This window comes from Haemorhous mexicanus, chromosome 7, assembly GCF_027477595.1.
Source record: "Haemorhous mexicanus isolate bHaeMex1 chromosome 7, bHaeMex1.pri, whole genome shotgun sequence".
NCBI lineage: Eukaryota > Metazoa > Chordata > Aves > Passeriformes > Fringillidae > Haemorhous > Haemorhous mexicanus.
The window spans coordinates 25922321-25939456 of record NC_082347.1 but is presented as its reverse complement, the minus strand read 5'-3'; the positions used below and the strand labels follow the sequence as shown (position 1 = coordinate 25939456).

The following is a 17136-nucleotide window of genomic DNA, read 5'->3' as shown; positions in this document are numbered from 1 at the left end:
TCTCACTGTTTTAAGTCCTCACAGTTTGAGGTCTTTTTATTTTTTTTAATGGCTCTTCAGAGTCTCATCTAGAGTTCTCCCTTAATAAATTCAGATCAGTACTTCTGAAAGTCTCATTATTTAAACACACCCCTGCTAACATTTTGCTGTGGCTTTAGTTTCAATGTCAACTGACCTGCTATCATTTGAAGTAAATAGCAATTATTTAAAGAAAATGTCAATTTTGCAAAGTCAAGTCCATTATAAACACATAATAAGATTTTTTTGTATCAATACAATTAAGATGTCTAAGACTTACATAGTCTTTTATGGTTTCTTCTGAACGGGTTATCTGACCTTGTAGTTTCATAATCATTTCATCTTTTTGCTTCACAATGTCAATCAGTTCTTGAATCCTTTCATTCTGCATATTCATTTTCTTGAAAAAGAAAAAAAAGTTCAGCATTAAATTGAACTCTATCACGCTTTTTAGAAGCAAGATCAGTTAAACTATCAGTTAAACTTGATATTAAAAAAGGGCTAGAAGCATAGTCTAATAGCATTTTAAGTAATATGAATTTTGTATTAAAGCAAACAATTTTGCACAAGTGTTTTTTGAGAAAGTTACCTCAGTTGCTTCTTTAAGTTGCTCAGCAGACTCATCCAATTTAATCCTTTGTGTTTCAAAACCTGCAACAGGAAGAAAGTCTGCATAACATAACCAGCCATCACTGGTTACTCAGTAATCCATGTCCTTGTGTCTTCTGGTACTTCAGTAGTTTTTGAAAACATTTATTTTCGAGTTGATTTCTACTAGGGCATTTCAAAAGTTGTTTACATTTTCTGAACTGGACAATTGAGACTTGCAACCCATTCAAAATACAGATCACATCACAAGATCTCTGCTGAGATCATTATGAGGTGCTGCTAGTTTTTCCTCTGAAGTTCCACATGATGCCTGAATACCCTGCATCAGCAGAGCGTGAAATACAGGGATGACAATACAGGAAGGAAATTAATAGCTTTAATGTTTTATCCCACAATTCTTAAGTCTGCAAATAACAATTTTAAGTTTCATCTTAAAAATGAAATAAGCAAGGCCTATAGAATTGTTTAACCTGAACATACACAAAAATGGATTACCACCATTATACATATGATTTGGTTACACAATCCCATTCAGTGAGATTATTATTCCTATTTTACATTACTTAGTAATGTCTGTCTATTTTTGTATCTTTCATATCGCACTTAGACCCAGCTTACCTTTGGTTTTCTTTTCCAGCTCTTCCTTGGTCTCAAGTAATTCAGCAGTTATTTTTGCCAGCTGTTTTTCAAGACAACCTATTGTTTCCTGTGGGTCCTCTAAGGACACAATGTACTGGTGTGCTGCTTCTGCCTGATTTTTGATATCAGTGATATCATTTTGCAGAGAATCAATAACACCCCCGAAATCAATGTAGGCATCAGTGCCTGTGCTGTTTTCTTCATTCTGAAAAAATTTAGATTCATTTAGAAATGACAAATATTTATACAAAAGCCATTATTTCTACAGAAAATATGGAATATTGTTAGGAATTCTAATATATAAGTACAATTATAATTCTGACTTCAAAACCATCTTGTGGATTCATATGCACTGATTACCAGTTTGTCTACCTTCACACACCAGTTTCCAGTATTAAGCTAGAGCTACTTGATTTTTGTAGCATTTAATTACCCACCATTACATTTCCCCTTGTATCTGCACAAAAACATCCCCTCCAAATTTACTATATAAGTTAGCATATTTTAAACCAATGAGACTATTGAATGAACAAAGCAAGCAAACAGTTTTAGAAGGCATACATCTGAAATTTCCATATGACAGGAAAAGGTTGTGAGGTCAAATAAGTCTGTGGTAGTTTATCATAATAAGTTATACCCAAAAGACTGGCTTTACATCTTGCCTCTCTTTTTTAAAAGGATTCCAAGCTCTCAAGAGACGGACTCAAGTTAAGGGTCTAGATATGGCTTAAGTGGATGAACAATTCTCATTGCTTCAGTTGTAGCTACTACTGCCCTAAGAGAGAAGTCTGCGACTACTCCAGCACAGTCCGTATGTGGGACCTAAAGTCAGACTCAGATTTTAAATAGGCACTAAATGCAATGGATTTTATAGCACAAAAATTTTTCTCCCAATTTCTTTGTATAGAACAATTGTCACTTTCGTGCTGGAGAAAAGCAGAAAACCCCAAAAATTCCTGAATCCCAGGAACCTCATCAGCCTCATCTGTTAAGTAAGATAAATTTATCTTGCTGAGGACACAGTCACATTGTGTGCACTTCTTTGAAACCATCCCTGGTATTTCTTGAGAAATACCATGACCATAACAGGTAGTTAGTAAAAGGGACATTTGGGGCAGACAGATAAAAATACCAGAGGTCCAGCTGGCTCACTGCAAGGCCGATCTTGCAATTCACATTTTTCATCTGCATTTTTAGTACAACTATTTACAAGTTCCTTGAAGATTTCCAGGCGTTTTTCAGCATTTTCTTCAAGCTGCTCTCGTTCATTAGAAAGGCACTTACTAGAGTAGAGAAAAAAAACCAAAGTCAGCTAAAAGCTAGCAATGAGAGGGGCTAAAAAGTTAGTAGCATGGTTGCCTACGAACAAAGATGCTTTCTTCTTTATTTTGACACAACAAAATACACAAAACAATGCTGCTACCCTAAACCAGAAGTATTTTTCACATACACCAGAAGAATAGGAGGGCTACAAATACACAGATTATGGATAGCACTAAACAAAAAGCATTTTTTCTAAGCTGCTTGAGACAGCAATGTTTGGAGTATCACCAAAACAAAAAGGAACCAAAAATTTGCAAATGCCACTCTTTCTACAACTTACCAAAGCAGCTCTTCCTTTAGAAAGAGTTCTACAGAGAAAAAACATTACTTAATTTCACATAAACACATTCCTACCCATCCCACAGAAAAAATCAAAGCCTTTTCTAAAGAGCATTTTTCCTGAGCTCATAATCCAAAAAGAAACCAACACATTAACTGATGCAGTAGAAGATCAGATCTAGCAGAAGATTGTGGTCTCTTACAACAAAGAGATTTATGAAATAAGTAAATTTACTTTTACTTTCTTAACAAGTAACTTTAAAACCACTTAAAGCCAGCTTACTTGAAATTTATTTCCCTTTGAGCAAAATAATCTGTAAATTCTTGTACCACTTCTTCACGAATTTTTATTTCCAGCAGGAGCTTATTTTTCTTTTCAGTAATAAGTCTGTTCCTCAGCTCTTCTACCAGATTCACCAGCATCTAGAATTACAAGTAGCATTGTGCTTTTCATAAAGAAATACTTTACCACAAGTGAGATTTTCCCCATTCCTCAAACACTACCACACTTTACTCTGCAGCTGGGAATAGTTTTTCCGGTTCTTTTATTAGCTTATTAACAAACAGAAGGATTTATGAGTAGATTGCACTACCTGTTTGGTACTAACACAGCAATTTAGGTTAGCACAGAGTGAGTATTGCCAAAAAAGCAACAAGTTTATAACAAAAATTCTTCATGTTATCTTTAAAGATAGATTTAAGATCCACAGAATTTGGCCTTCTTTTTCCAGATGCCCCTTTCTGGGTATTAATGAAACCTCTACAAAATGGTCTCTAGTCCTTTGTTCTTCTGCTCCTTGTCTTCCCAACAAGTGACTAAAATTGCTGTTTCTTAAAGAACAGTGTCCAGAGTTTTCTTGTGTATAAAATAACAAAGGAACAAAGGAACAATCTTGTGTTGCTCAAAAATAGGTAATATGTTCTATGTATTGACCACAGGATACCAAAGGAAGAGAAAGCCCTATCTGCAATTCTTACTGCTCAGTTTGCACTTTGACACATTTCATATTTTTCCCACAATAAGCACCAAGTAATCCCACTTGTAGCTCCAAACACTGGATTTAGGTAGAATAAGGTAATGACGGAAGAAGAGAAAAAAAAAAAAGTGAGATGGAGGAAACCAGAAGAACCCATTGCTTCAAGGCTCCATGCTATAATTATTCTTAAAGTAGCCCTGGCACATACCATATATTTTTCTTTTGCAATAACAACTTCATTTCCTTTATTTTCCTGTATTGCTTCTTCTCTTGACATACTGGGCTGTTCCTCCATCTCATCATCATCATCTTCAAACACATCTTCCAAGGTTCTGTCCCATAGGATAGTAGCTCTTTTCCTTGGGATTGGCATTCTAGTGACATTAAGCAGTGATGATTCTCCTGCCAGTTTCTGGCTAAATGACTGATCTTGGGGAAGAATAGATGTGTCCATAACTAAAACCTACCCAGAAAAATCAAGAATGAAAAGTTATTGGTATTTTTTAAAGCTCCATTGGCACTGTGAAGACCTGCTGCGCTCTCCTAAAGGTCTCCTGAGCACTCTCCCAGCTTATCTATCCTCTGTTCAGAGTCACTATTTAGATCAGTTTCCAGCTAGAGTACAAAGTTGTCACATTATAGCCTAACCCTTCTTTGGGTCCTAGGAACACCAAGTCTCACTAACTGGATAACCTAAAAGAGGCAGCAACAGATTGTCCATTTCCTGTACTTAGAGATTTTGTGGGATGGTGTTTGTGTAATGCAACTGGAAACTCATTCTTTCACAGCTCTATAACCACTACATTCTGCTTCTTCTGGTATTGTACTTAACCTGCCCAAATTCCAAAGGTATGGACTTAACTGTTAACAAAACTTTTCCATGGCTTCCATTAAAGCTACAGCACTGATCCTATACACTTACTTTCCAACTTTGCCAAAGTTACATCACTGCACTTATTCCTACTGACTCTGCTTCCACCTTCCCACTGAAGCCTCTGTGAACATAAAGATGACCTTTCACACTCTTTGGTGCTCAATCTGTTTTATCAGTTCATCATTTCAGATGAGCAATATTCCAAGTTAAGATAGTAGTAGTATAGAGAGTAGTAGATAGAAGTGAGAGCATGTTCTATCTGCAGGAGAAATTTACCCAGATCTCAGGAAAATTCTTCCAAATAAGTTTCTTATTAGGCTGGATGTTTCATAGGAGTTACAAATTCTCAGTAGATGCTTCCACCCCCCCACACTCCAAAGGGAAAAAAAAGTCCCAATAAAGTCTTTTTAAAAGCTGTAGGAGATAAAGCTCAATCCAGTGTAATAGGAAATATAACTACAGTACAAGACAAATCTAATAACTAAATTTATATTCCTAAAAGGGAGAGAACCTGCTCTTTAAAGCAAATCAAAGTCACTGATCAACAAGATAGACTACAACACACTTACTTTTTGTGCAATGGCTGAAAATTTCAGCACATTGAGTGTTTCCTCGTATGCTGATGCACATTTGCTGATGTTTACTATCATGTACACCTTCCCCTTTCCACTGAAAAATCCTTGAAGGAAATGAGTTAACTTACTTTCCCGAAAGGGTATGTGCTGCTGCAACCTTCAAAAGGCAAAAGAACAGGTGATCAGAAATTGAGTAAATTCCAGTCAGTGTAAGAACTATCCAGCCTGAAGACGTGAAAGTTTCATTCTTACTATGGCACTAGTGACAAAGGTGTTTTAAATATAAATTTTAAATTTATATTTATTTCAAAGTTTGATAGGCTAAGCTCAGAACAAGTAAGTAAAATCACTAACATTTATGATAGCACATTTAAAGGATGTTATAACTTAAGTGATTTAATTAAAAATCAAAACAAGACAAGTTTAAAGATAACTTTTGTACATCAACAAGACTACAGTATAGACATGAGAAATCCATAAAATTTTTACCAAAAATTTAAGTGTTACTATTGTATACTTTAAACAATAGCTTTTAAACAATGCAGGCAATACCTAAAAACCACAATCAGTAGGCAATTTATGAAAGGACTTACTTTGACTGCTGACAGTTCTTGAGTGCATTAATACACTTGCCCAGAGTCAGGAGAGAGGTATTTATATTTCCACTCTCCTTCAATCTGTCACCCTCATTGCGGGTCTTGGTATATCTTTCAGAACCAGCAAGATCACACAATGACAATCTGAAAGCAGACAAGGAAAATTCACTGTATTTACCTTAAAAGGTGCACTAATTGTCCGCTTTTAAAAATGATCACTTTTCCTCATCCTTCTCAAGTTGGCTTCCCTAAAAAAATTTCCCACTGCTTTCTGCTAAATATTTGCCCAACGTGCTTCCTTTCCACCCCACCAACCACCTCTTCATCCTCTTCCTTCTGGGGACTTGCACGAGTTCAGGAGTAAAAAAGTTTGGCAGAACCTTGTGCTGAGCAGAGGTGACAAGACAACAGCACTGACACCTGATGGCTTGAGGGAGAGGGCCAAGTACTGCATGAGGGTGGCAGTGGGGAGCCACCATACATGCAGGAATCTCTGCCAGAGAGCACTGGGTGTAGTACCAAGCCACCAACATGGAAGGTAATTGACAACTGCATCACAAGAGACAGACTGAACTTACTCATTGACTCGGGTCACCCTTGGTATTCCTGAATCTTCAATTTTCAGTAGTTTAACTGTGAATATGCTGTGACTAAAAGGAGAAATTGAAATCAGCAGAGAAGTGATAAAGTAGATCAATACTTACAAAGTATTTTTAGCTTTCACAACATTTGTTCAAAATGTTGTTTGATCTGTCAATACATCTAAGCACACACAGATACAAACTTTTAAAGATATGTTTATGCAGCATGTATTTTGACTTTTCCTCAGATATTTAGATAAGTGCTTTTGTATAATATTTGATAAAATAGTGTGAGCTTTAGTACACATTCACCCTACTGAAGAACTGAATCCCCTCTGGCTTAAGCCATTGTGCCACACACTGCTAAAGGACACCAAACCTGAACTTAGAAATCTAGACCTTGTTAAAGCCTCTTCCCTTTCTAGAAACCATAAGCCATGTTTTAGTTTCTCCTTCCTCCCACCCATCATCCTATGCCCAGTGCTATTCAAAATGTTTCTTACCTTCTGCTGGAGCAATTATTTAGTTTCGTGCTTGCAATACTCTGGTGTTTCAACCCCAGTTTTAGAAGTCTAAAAGCTTCTTTAGAGTCAGAAATCTGAACCCACTGCAGATCTTCAGGAAGAAGAAATATGATAATTTTTTAAATAACATTACCAAAATAAGTATTATGGGGATAATGTATGCACAGCAAGGACACTACATTTACTTGAGGCATAGAAACATTTTACTGTCCCTGCTTCAGACAGAAGACATGTGATGACAAATCAGATAAAAATGCCTCCTCTCATAGGAAAGGAAGGGCAAGTGCATGACATCATTTCATCATTCTATTAGTATGTTAAATTTCTTCCATTCAAATTAAGTGAGCAACCTTAGCCTGAGCACAGACAAGTCAAAAAAGTAAGGTCTAATATGAGTAGAAAGCTCTATAGTCATATTCAGCAAGGCAGAACTCTACCTTCTAAATCCTAAAATAAAGAACAGCTTCTTCAATTTATACCAGAGTTGAGGGGGGGAAGGGAGGAAGGGGAAGTCATATGGATATCCTTAAGGACCATCAACTTAACTGAAAAAAATCAGAAGCATTTTGCCTGCAATATGATTATCACATGTCTGCTTCTTTATGAGACAATACTGAAAAAATTCCCAGAAACAAAAACCGAGAAAACGTTTGAGCCAATTATAAACACTGTTAAAGAACTACTGACCTCTTTTTTTAAGAAAATGAAAAAAATCAAACCCCTAAAAATTTGTCATTTGTTTACAATATGTCTCCCATTTCAAAGAAATATCAAGGCAGTGGAGTGCAGAGGCTTTTAACAGTTTCAGTCAAGAGAAAAGAAAACAGTATTAAAAGCAGGGATACTTCTATGTATGTAAATTGTAATAATCTTGTTATTGAGTTTTCTAATCTAAACATGATTACATGTAAACCAACTTCTCAAATTACATTTGGCAATTTGCAAGGTATTCTATTCACCTTTTACAAAAGAACATCCCTTGATGTCTTGAGCAAGGCGTAGTGTTTTTCTTTTCTTGTCATTTGATATAGGAATCAGTAGATCATAAAAACATTCGTTGTAAATCTCAAAAAATGAAACCCAGACAGAAAACTTGATGTAGTTTCTTGCAGTTGTGATAGATTGTTCCAAGTCTTGTGAGATATCCTCCAAATCTGCCAAGTACAAAATATTACAAACCAATATAAATCTAGTGAGTGTCATTAAAAAATTAATAAGTAAAAACTGATATAACAAACCTTCTAAAAACCACTCAAAATCTAAAACTCATTCAAAAATCCATTTAAGTTCCTACCCCATTTCTTAAGTACCTGGAACTCATATGCTTAATTTACATATTTTCAAAAAACACCTACTCTACTGCTTCATTTTCCACTTTTGAATTCTATCAACCACATAAAGCTTGGTTAGAATTAGTCAAATCTCTTCAACATCTTTAAACTAAACTAAACTGACAAGACACTATTTCGACTTTTTAAAGTAAACCTAGTATTTAGGTAGTTTTTTAAATGGTAGAATTAAGTTTATGTAATTACATAGAGGTACTCTAAAAGCCTGTCAGGATATCACTAGGATCCACAGCATAAGTGGTACTACTTTTCTTTGCTAGAACTTCAGCTCATTTAATGCCTGTTCAGATACTCTTCTAACCATTTTATCCTTGTTTTCTGCCCAGATTATTTGCTCACTATCCAATCCACAGGCATATAAAACTGACAAGAAGCCATTTTATTAGCATATGCCAGAAGTCAGTTATTGACCTTAAGAAGGCTTATTTGCCAGCTTTAACTGCAAACTTTTAAATAAAACATACCCTTCGAATCCATAGGTGCTTTCTCCCTAGTGTTAATCTGGTGGTCTACCTGCAAAAGAAAACAAACTTTGAAATACACTAACTTTGACAGTAATTTCTAACCACTCTATTGTATTACTAGACAGGAATACAGCTTGGGTGCAATATGCCAATAGAAAGGCCCCAGTCACACAGCAGGTCTAGTGCACCTGTACACTGCTATTGACAGGGCTGCTCTGATCTCACACCCACCCCTGCCCCTCCTCTTACATCAGTATATAGCATTTCAGCTTGCTGACATGGAAACACTCTAGCCACAGAAAACAAGAGGGGTAGGAACACCTCACATAAACAGGGTGATTCAAGAGGATGATTTCAGGACTCCAGTTGCAGATTAAACATTAGTATTAACCTTGTAAATCATGGGGACTCAGAATTATTTTACTAATGGTATTTTGCTAATACTGGATTTCATATTTTTCTAGCTTACTTGGGTAGCCCTTAAAAGTAAGAGGTAAATGTAGAAAACTCATTCACTTAAAAACTGAAATGAGCAACTTACTGCTTCATGATACACGTTCAAAATAAATGATAGAGCTGAAATAAAGCCTAGGTTTTACTAAGACAATTTTCTTTTGCTATTAAAAAAGTAAACCAAATAGCTAGAGATTTGGAGCTTCATACATACACTCCCTTCCAAGTCCTGGTTTTGGTTAGCTAGGCTTTTTTTTTTAGACACAAAACTGCAAATTGGATTTCATTTCTTTAGGCACTTCATCTACTGAAATAAGGATGCTTAAGAGAACTAACATGAAATAAAAAACAGGTATGGTTTGGTTCAGGTTTACTTAGTGTTCTGTCAAGGGTATATTTCATAATAAATTTTTCAAATAAAAATTTTAGGTATTAGGTTTTACACATATAAAACACCCACACAAACCTCTATTGGAGCAGATGCAAACTTGGCCAGCAAATTTGTAGGTTTAAGTGCTGCTCTTATGAACAGTTTCAGAAACTAGAAGGTTGCATTTAAACACACAAAGATTTTTCTTAAGTCCCTTCTCTAGGCTGACAGAGCTAGATTTAACTTACTCCTGCGCTTCTGAAGTAAAGTCACAGAATTTTGCTGCCACCTACCTTCCACACTTGAGACCAGTCAACCAATGGATAAAAACCAAGGCAACAGATACATAATTTTTTTTTTTCCTTTCAACACTAGCTATTATAACTTAGCATATCACAAGGGAAATGCTTAATTCTTTTTGTAAAGAAAAAAAAAGTACTTTTCTAGTTCCAAATCCCCATATATGCCAAGTTCTATTTTACCTTATTCCATTCATTTCAGAATTAGAAGACATCAAGAAAAAGGTATGGTTATACAAAGTAAAAATTCCACATAACTGTAACTGGACTTAACAGCTTTAGAATTTCAGTCAGCTTCTAAAACTGGAGTGTATTTCTGGACTGCTCAACAGTGAGCTGTAAGAAAAAAACCCCAGCAGAAACCCATATTTGATTCAAACTGTTAAGTCCACTAGCTTTATATCTCCACTTCTTCAAACAGATTTTTGCTTCCTTTAAGGATATTTGTCCAACTGAAAGGGCAACAACCACAAAATTATTAATTTCTTCCAAGTATCCTGAAAGACAATATGTTCTTTAAAGGATCAGACCTACTAGCATTCCCACAGATAAGAACTGAATGGAAATAGTCCCTTATTTATTAAGGGCCAGTAATCCAGGAGGATAAATTATCAAGTGCCCAAGGTACTGGAAAAACAGAAGCGCTTGGTTTACATGCCCATGAAGTACTGAGCCACAAGACAAAAATCCCCAGGAGCAGGGGTCATCAGCTCTATTGCTCACTTTACTGCTAATCTGGATGGCTCGCTGCCAGAAAACAGACACATCCATGGGTTAAATACAGCCAGCATTCGCTTCTCACTGCAAGTGAAGAACATGGAGCTATCTAAAGATGCATGTACTCATCAATATAGAAAGAAGGGCCCCTCTACCTCTTTTATTAGACGAAGTAATGAATTTTTAACAGCAGTTTCTTCTCTGACTTGGTTTTCAGTCAGCTTTATATACTCTCTACACCGATAGGGTTTGAGATCCATTGCTGTGTACAGCTTTCCTTGAATACTTTTAAACAACATATCCATAGTCCTTGGCAGAATACCACCATCATCTTCTGTCCCTGAAAGAACAAACAAAAGAAAAATCCAGTTATTACAAGGTATACAGATAAGTGAGGACAGAAAGAATATAAATCTCAAGGCATACACAGACTTTGAAGAAAACTTACAGCATGAAACCATGCAGTTTTCTTTGTATCAAGGCAACAGAAATATCATTAGAGAGTTTGTAAAGTATGTGGCTTTCAGGAACAGTTCATGCTCTATATCAGTAATGGGTATAACATAAAAGAAAAACTACTGGAGTATTTTGCATAAGCTTAGCCTTAAGGGAAAACACAAAACAAAAAAAAAACACCCATGATCAACAGACATTTGGTAAAGACTTACAATTTTTCATATCTACTTTTACCTTGAAAAGTGTAAGTTTTCCCAGCATTTGTTACACCATATGTAAAAACTAGACGATTATATCCATCTAGGAAATCTTGCACTGGTTGCTTCATGGTACCTTCAAAGAATTCTTCTTGGGTTGTTTCAGGTCCAAACACCTGAGCATTACCAAGAAACAGTTATACTCTGAGCAATTATTAGAGACTTTTAAAGAATCTTAAATTCTGTTAGTTTATAATCTTAAAGACTATAAAGTTAAAAAATACAGTTTGCTTGGTATTCAATAATGTAAGCTAAAACAATCTGTATTAGAAAGAATTACAAACATTTAAAGACAACTTATTTACTTGTGAAAAAGTGAATTTCTGTAACATTGGTCCTGAAGCTTTTTCACTTAGTCGACTCAAATAGTGTTGGGGGGGCTTCAGTACAATATTTGTTGAGTCTTCAAGTGAAACACAGTCCTATTAAAAGGAAACAAGAAATAGAGGCATGAAGAGACTATTCAGCGCTCAGCTTACAGGAAAAACAAACCAAAAAACCCCACAAAAGAAATTTTAAGTATTTTTAAACTAAATAAATGTCACACCTGTGATCCATTTTCTCTTTCCAATGATGTAAATGGCCTGATACGCAGGCAAACTTGTATGTGTCCCTTAGACTCCAAACTGCTCCTCTTAAAAGAAAACACCAAAAAAAACCAGTTAGAAATTTGGTTATTTTCTTGATAATTAGCACATGAAACCAGTTTTATTGAATCAGGCTGTTTCGAATAGATTTTTTTGATAACATGGAAATCAAAACCACTTCACTAGATCAGCTCTGACAAATGCTTCAGCCCCTGCAGAAGCTTGCTGTGGTAAGTTAATCTTGCAGCACGTTTATGTAAACATTGCATTCAGACCAACAAAAACATTCTATAAACTGGCAAATCAGCCTCATCCACAGAAAACTGATGTGCCCAATAGGGCATCAACGCACCGCCACACAACTTAGTCTAAACCCTATGCATCTCTTTCAAACTAAAAAATAACAAGAAGATTTTCATCTTTTCGGTAAAATTTGACTATTCCTATCTATGAAAGGATTCAGCTTGTGTTTTAAAAAACAAATATCCAAACAGTAAAGTCTTCTTACCTGGCTTGTGTCCGAGCCTGAAGAAACCAAAGAAAATTCTGAGGAGAGATCTGTTTTAATATCTTCCACACTTACTGGTCCTGCTCTTGGAGATGGCTCAATGCTGGCAATATAGGATGGTCTGTAGAACTTCCCATTATCCAAAACCGGTTCCATGCTGCAAGATAAAATGAAACTATTTTGTGCTCTCTGATGATATAACGTATAATATAGTTGATATATATATAATATACATTGCCATGCCTAGGCTACAGGAAACCATATAAATTGTTATACTAAATACTAATGGAGAACACACAGTTTTCATTAAAGAAATGGGCAGAGTAGTATCGGTACAAAACTTTTTTTCAGGAAGTGTTGGTTTGCTGCCTATAATGCAGTCCCATTTCAATTTCACCCAGCATAAAACCTGAGATGTGCCTGCATTTCAGTGTCAAAACACTTAAGGGCTCAGTCTTCCTATGTAGGCTGTAAAAGCTAGACACAATTGGCTGCAAATGAGATAAAGCCATACATAAACTAACACTAATGTTTACTTTCTAATCTAATGTTTCTTCTAACCTAATCTATTTTTGGCCAAGCATCTGTATGAAAACCAGCAAAAACTTGGCCTGACATATCATCATGGCTTGAACAAAGACTGACCTGTGAATAAGCTACTGTTGGAAAGAAACATACCTGGGCTGTCACAATCTGGAAGTCTTATTCATCAGCTACACAAAGGCACACTGCAAAACTCTTATCAGTCCTTTGCAGGAAACATACTTATTAGATGACTGGCACATTTTAATAGCTTTAAATCTAAGCTTAAAGTGTGATTTTTCAAGATTATGCTCTCCTTCCATATCTTTTTCCTTAAGAAGTACAAGACAAACATTAAGCTGCGTACACAAAGCCAGAACTGTAAGCGTTCACACAGCCCAGAGGTCAAAACAGCGAGGTTCAAGCCCTTACAGGGTGCCCAGCCCAACGTGCAGAATTCCACGCTGAGTCACACAGCCCTGTAAATACTGCAGGTATTTACATGCGAACAACTATACTGGCCAGCTGCAGGCACTAAAAGGTACTCGTGTCCCGGGATGTGTTATTGCAAGCCCGCTAACCGTGGCAATAGAATTTAGAGCTGTGGACCCTCTGAAAGAAGGGGATCCCCAGAGGCCCACACATCAAAACCACAGCTCACACAGGCCGTGATGCTGCCAGGCAGCACAACGAAAGGCAAAACGAGCTCCAAACCACACACTGAGGCTGGCAGCTTACATAAAAGCTAAAGCAACTGCCCTAACACCTAAAAAAAAAAAAAAAAAAAAAAAGAAAAAAAAAAGAGGAAACTTTCTTTTCTGCAGGGCTTTCTTTCACTTCCGGGCTCTGCGCTATTTGCCTGTTCTTAGGGGACACAACCGGGGGGCTTTGGCAGCAGCGCAGCCCTGGGGGGGAGAGTTACCCCCCAGGTAGGCCCCACCGAAAACTGCTTACACGCCGCAGCCCCTCCCGCGTAACCGGGATGGCAGCGGGGTGAACTGGAGAAGCGGCCCCCGCCAGAGACCACCCAAGCCGCTTCACAGCCCCACGACCCCCGCGTCACAAGCACCGCGACCCCTCTGCCGGCGAGGGCCCCACGCCCCGACCCCGCTCACCCGTCCGGCCCCGGCCGCCGCTGGGCTCGCGCTCCGCTCCGGCCGCGGCTTCTTTTCGAATCCGACCAATGGCAGCGCACGGCGCCGCGCGGCCTCCTGGGAGGACGGCGCGTCCGCGGCGCAGGGCCGGACGGGAAGTGTAGTCCCGGCGGGGCGGGGCCGCCTGTCCCGGCTTGCCCTCGGGCGGCGGCCGCGGCCTGCTGGGTCGGAGCGCCCGGGGCGGCTGTGCGGAGGCCGCGGCCACACGGGGCCGCCAGCGCCCGCCCCGTAGCGAGAGCGGGACCTCGGCTGCCGCGGGAAGGCGCCCTGGTCCCACCGGGCCTGTCCTCACCTGCCTGCGGCGCCCGGCCTTGGCTTGTCTCAGGTGCGGCAGAAGGACGAGTGTAAGTTGGAGCTTGCCGGAGCTCTGGGTGATTCCAGCCTTGTGCTGGCTGTTGGTAAACGGGATAATCATTGTTTGCAGGTGGTGAGCGGGAAGAGACCGGTGACCTGCTCGATGCCTTGTACCAGAGCAGGGATCAGGTGAATTGGGAAAGTCCCGGTTTGAGGTCAGGATGTGCTGGTGCCTTGCCCTGGGTTCCAGTCCTGACAAATGACAGCTGTGGAAGACACTTAGTGTGGTTCCTTTGTTTAAAAGCTTCCCCAGGCAGAAATTGTTGCTGGGTGCCAGGTTTGCACGATGGGTATTTAATTTCTTAATCAGCAATGAGAGAAATTCTTTGGTTTTATTTTTGAAACAATGTAATGCAAATGAGATCAGCGGTTTTGGAATGTCAGGGTATGGAAATGTACAGAATTTGGTAACAAAAATCAGCATGAGTTTCTCTTTAGAATCAGACAGAAATTCTTTGAACTTTAATAAGAAATGTCTGCCAGTTTTGAATTGAAATAAAAGGACAAGTAACTTGAAAGTAGTCTGTATCTGCCAAAATTAAATGTTTGTTTTTCATTTGAAGAAAAGACTGCTAGCAAAATCACGCAATTCTTTAAAGGAATAATTCTACACAGCTTTTGTATCAGCTGCTTTCATGAGGTTGTCTTTAACATTAAATCCTATCTTTCTTTAAACAGAGGCTGTGTCATATCAGTAAAAGAGGTATACTGAAGGATTTCAGTTCAGTTGTAGGCCACATTGTAAGGGTTGGTTTGTTTTGACAGCAGAAAATGATTCAATGTTGAATTTGAAATGGTTTGCTAGCAAAACTGAAAAGCTATTGAAATCATACTGTAAAAGTCTGGGTAACATTTTAAAAGTAATGTTGGCTTCTGTCTTAAATAGAATACAAACTACTGAACTTACCTAATGCCAAAACACCTTTTTCTTACCAGGAGAGGACTAAGGGAAAAAGTTAGCTCCTGGGAGAAAACATGAAAGTTGCTGTATTCTACTTGTTGGAAAAGAAAACTGAGGATCTGGGAATATTTGGCATATTCCTAAAAGCATTGGGTCTATGACCTGCAGAACTTTGTTCTTCCTAAGTCGGGGCATCACAAAGCTCCTTGTAAAGGCAATATTTTGATTTTGTTTGAATTTTGGATTTCTGAAACTGTTTTTATGATACTTAATGTGCTGCATAAGTTAAACTAGAATCTGAAAGGACTCCCATCAGGATACTGAAAGGGCAAACTAAACCACAATCTGACATGTGTTCCCAGCCTCACGCAAGCCATGGTAAAGAAAACATTAGGTCAGCATAACCAATCCAGCCTGCTTTGGAGTGGGAGATGGTGAAACTCCATCTATGTAAATAAGCTTTATGGCTTTCTACCAAAATATTCTTCTTAAAATGGTTTGTGCAAGAACACCAGTTGCAGCAAAAATATCTACTGCTAAAACAGCATTCAGTAACTCATTCAGCCCTGAAATTTGATTATGTTTCTTTTCAAATTCTTTGCAACTTATGTAGCAGGTTCAGCACTCACAAGAGGAAAAGATTTTTATTAAGGACTTGTTAGAAACTTATGTTCCTTGTGTTTGAGACAGGATTCAAAAGTTGTGGGTAGTCTACTCATGACAGTGAGATGATGCCCTAAGAGACAGCTTGCTTTTACATCTCAGCTTGCTTTTACATTGCTGTCAGAAGTAATTAGAGACACAGTCAACACTCCCCAGCATCCTTCAGCACATCTGAGTAGCAGCCAAACCAGAGGTGGCTTCAGTTTCTTTGTACTCAACTCACCTTCTCCAGGGAATTACCAAGTGCTTGAGTTTTCTCTCATCACTCTTGGTTTTGCTGTGCTTCCCCATGCCCTGACAGTGCTGCCTCTCATCCTGGGTGCAAGCCAGGTCCTTCTGCAGGGGTCATTTGGAGCTGACTGGCAAGAGCACTCCTGTTCCTTGTCACAGAGATACCTTGGAGGAAAGTGGTGCACTGTGTAATCCTCCTGGTAGTCTGCCAGCTGTTTTGAATTCCTGTCTTTCAGAGCAGAACATGTCATTTATCCTGTTACTGGCACAGTCTGGTGAATGCATTTCACACTTTCATTTGATCCTGTACCCTCATTGCCCTACTCTCATCAGTTGCCTTCAGGCTTCTAATGCACATACAGCTGAATTTATGGACTTCTAACATTGCAGGCTGTTGATTCACATTTTTTTTCTTTAGCAATGTAGGTATGTTTCCCTTTATCATCTATTTTAAGCAATGAGCTATTTCTGCAGTCTCATGGAAGGCTTTGCCCCGGGGGCAGGTGGCATTGGGACAGAGATCTCTGGTGCTGGACTAAGAAGAGCAGTTGGCTGAGGCATCAGGCCCCCCTCTCTGGGGGAGGCAGGAGCTTTGTCTTCAGTCTGCAAATACTGCTGCTGTTTTAGAGCCAATGTTATAGCTGAGTAATTGTGGGGTTTCAGGTGGGGTAGGAGGAAACCTTCTGGAAAGAGCTCACAGATGGTTATGAGGCTATGCCTTTGAGGTGCTCTAGGAGTATAAAATACTGTCTGGAAAATGCATCATAGGCTCACTGCAAAAATGGGCCTTCAGGGGCATATTCAAACATGAGAGAGCCTGTCAGGAACCTGGAAAGGAAGGAAGGATCACTGATGG

At 38.5% G+C, this 17136-nt stretch overlaps 2 protein-coding genes across 4 annotated transcripts in view; one reads left to right on the top strand and one right to left on the bottom strand.

Annotated features, from left to right (window-relative positions):
• Window positions 1-14231, bottom strand: part of KIF20B (kinesin family member 20B) — a 31648-nt gene extending 17417 nt beyond the window's left edge. For both annotated transcript variants that reach the window (XM_059851584.1, XM_059851585.1), the window contains exons 1-18: window positions 14093-14231; window positions 12456-12612; window positions 11908-11994; window positions 11666-11782; window positions 11338-11476; window positions 10803-10987; window positions 8809-8857; window positions 7955-8149; window positions 6975-7086; window positions 6469-6540; window positions 5888-6034; window positions 5289-5451; window positions 4054-4308; window positions 3152-3291; window positions 2399-2549; window positions 1246-1471; window positions 608-669; window positions 299-418 (exon numbers count right to left, since the gene is read on the bottom strand). In XM_059851584.1, the coding sequence (XP_059707567.1) occupies window positions 299-418; window positions 608-669; window positions 1246-1471; window positions 2399-2549; window positions 3152-3291; window positions 4054-4308; window positions 5289-5451; window positions 5888-6034; window positions 6469-6540; window positions 6975-7086; window positions 7955-8149; window positions 8809-8857; window positions 10803-10987; window positions 11338-11476; window positions 11666-11782; window positions 11908-11994; window positions 12456-12611 (2376 nt within the window). In that variant the 5' untranslated portion in view covers window position 12612; window positions 14093-14231. The remainder of the gene's footprint in view (window positions 1-298; window positions 419-607; window positions 670-1245; window positions 1472-2398; window positions 2550-3151; window positions 3292-4053; window positions 4309-5288; window positions 5452-5887; window positions 6035-6468; window positions 6541-6974; window positions 7087-7954; window positions 8150-8808; window positions 8858-10802; window positions 10988-11337; window positions 11477-11665; window positions 11783-11907; window positions 11995-12455; window positions 12613-14092) is intronic.
• An 87-nt stretch (window positions 14232-14318) lies between these two features.
• PANK1 (pantothenate kinase 1) overlaps window positions 14319-17136 on the top strand; it is a 43310-nt gene continuing 40492 nt past the window's right edge. The window contains exon 1 of one of the 2 annotated variants that reach the window (XM_059851594.1): window positions 14319-14475. The gene's annotated coding sequence lies outside the window, so the exon portion shown is untranslated. The remainder of the gene's footprint in view (window positions 14476-17136) is intronic. The other variant, XM_059851595.1, reaches the window with a different exon arrangement.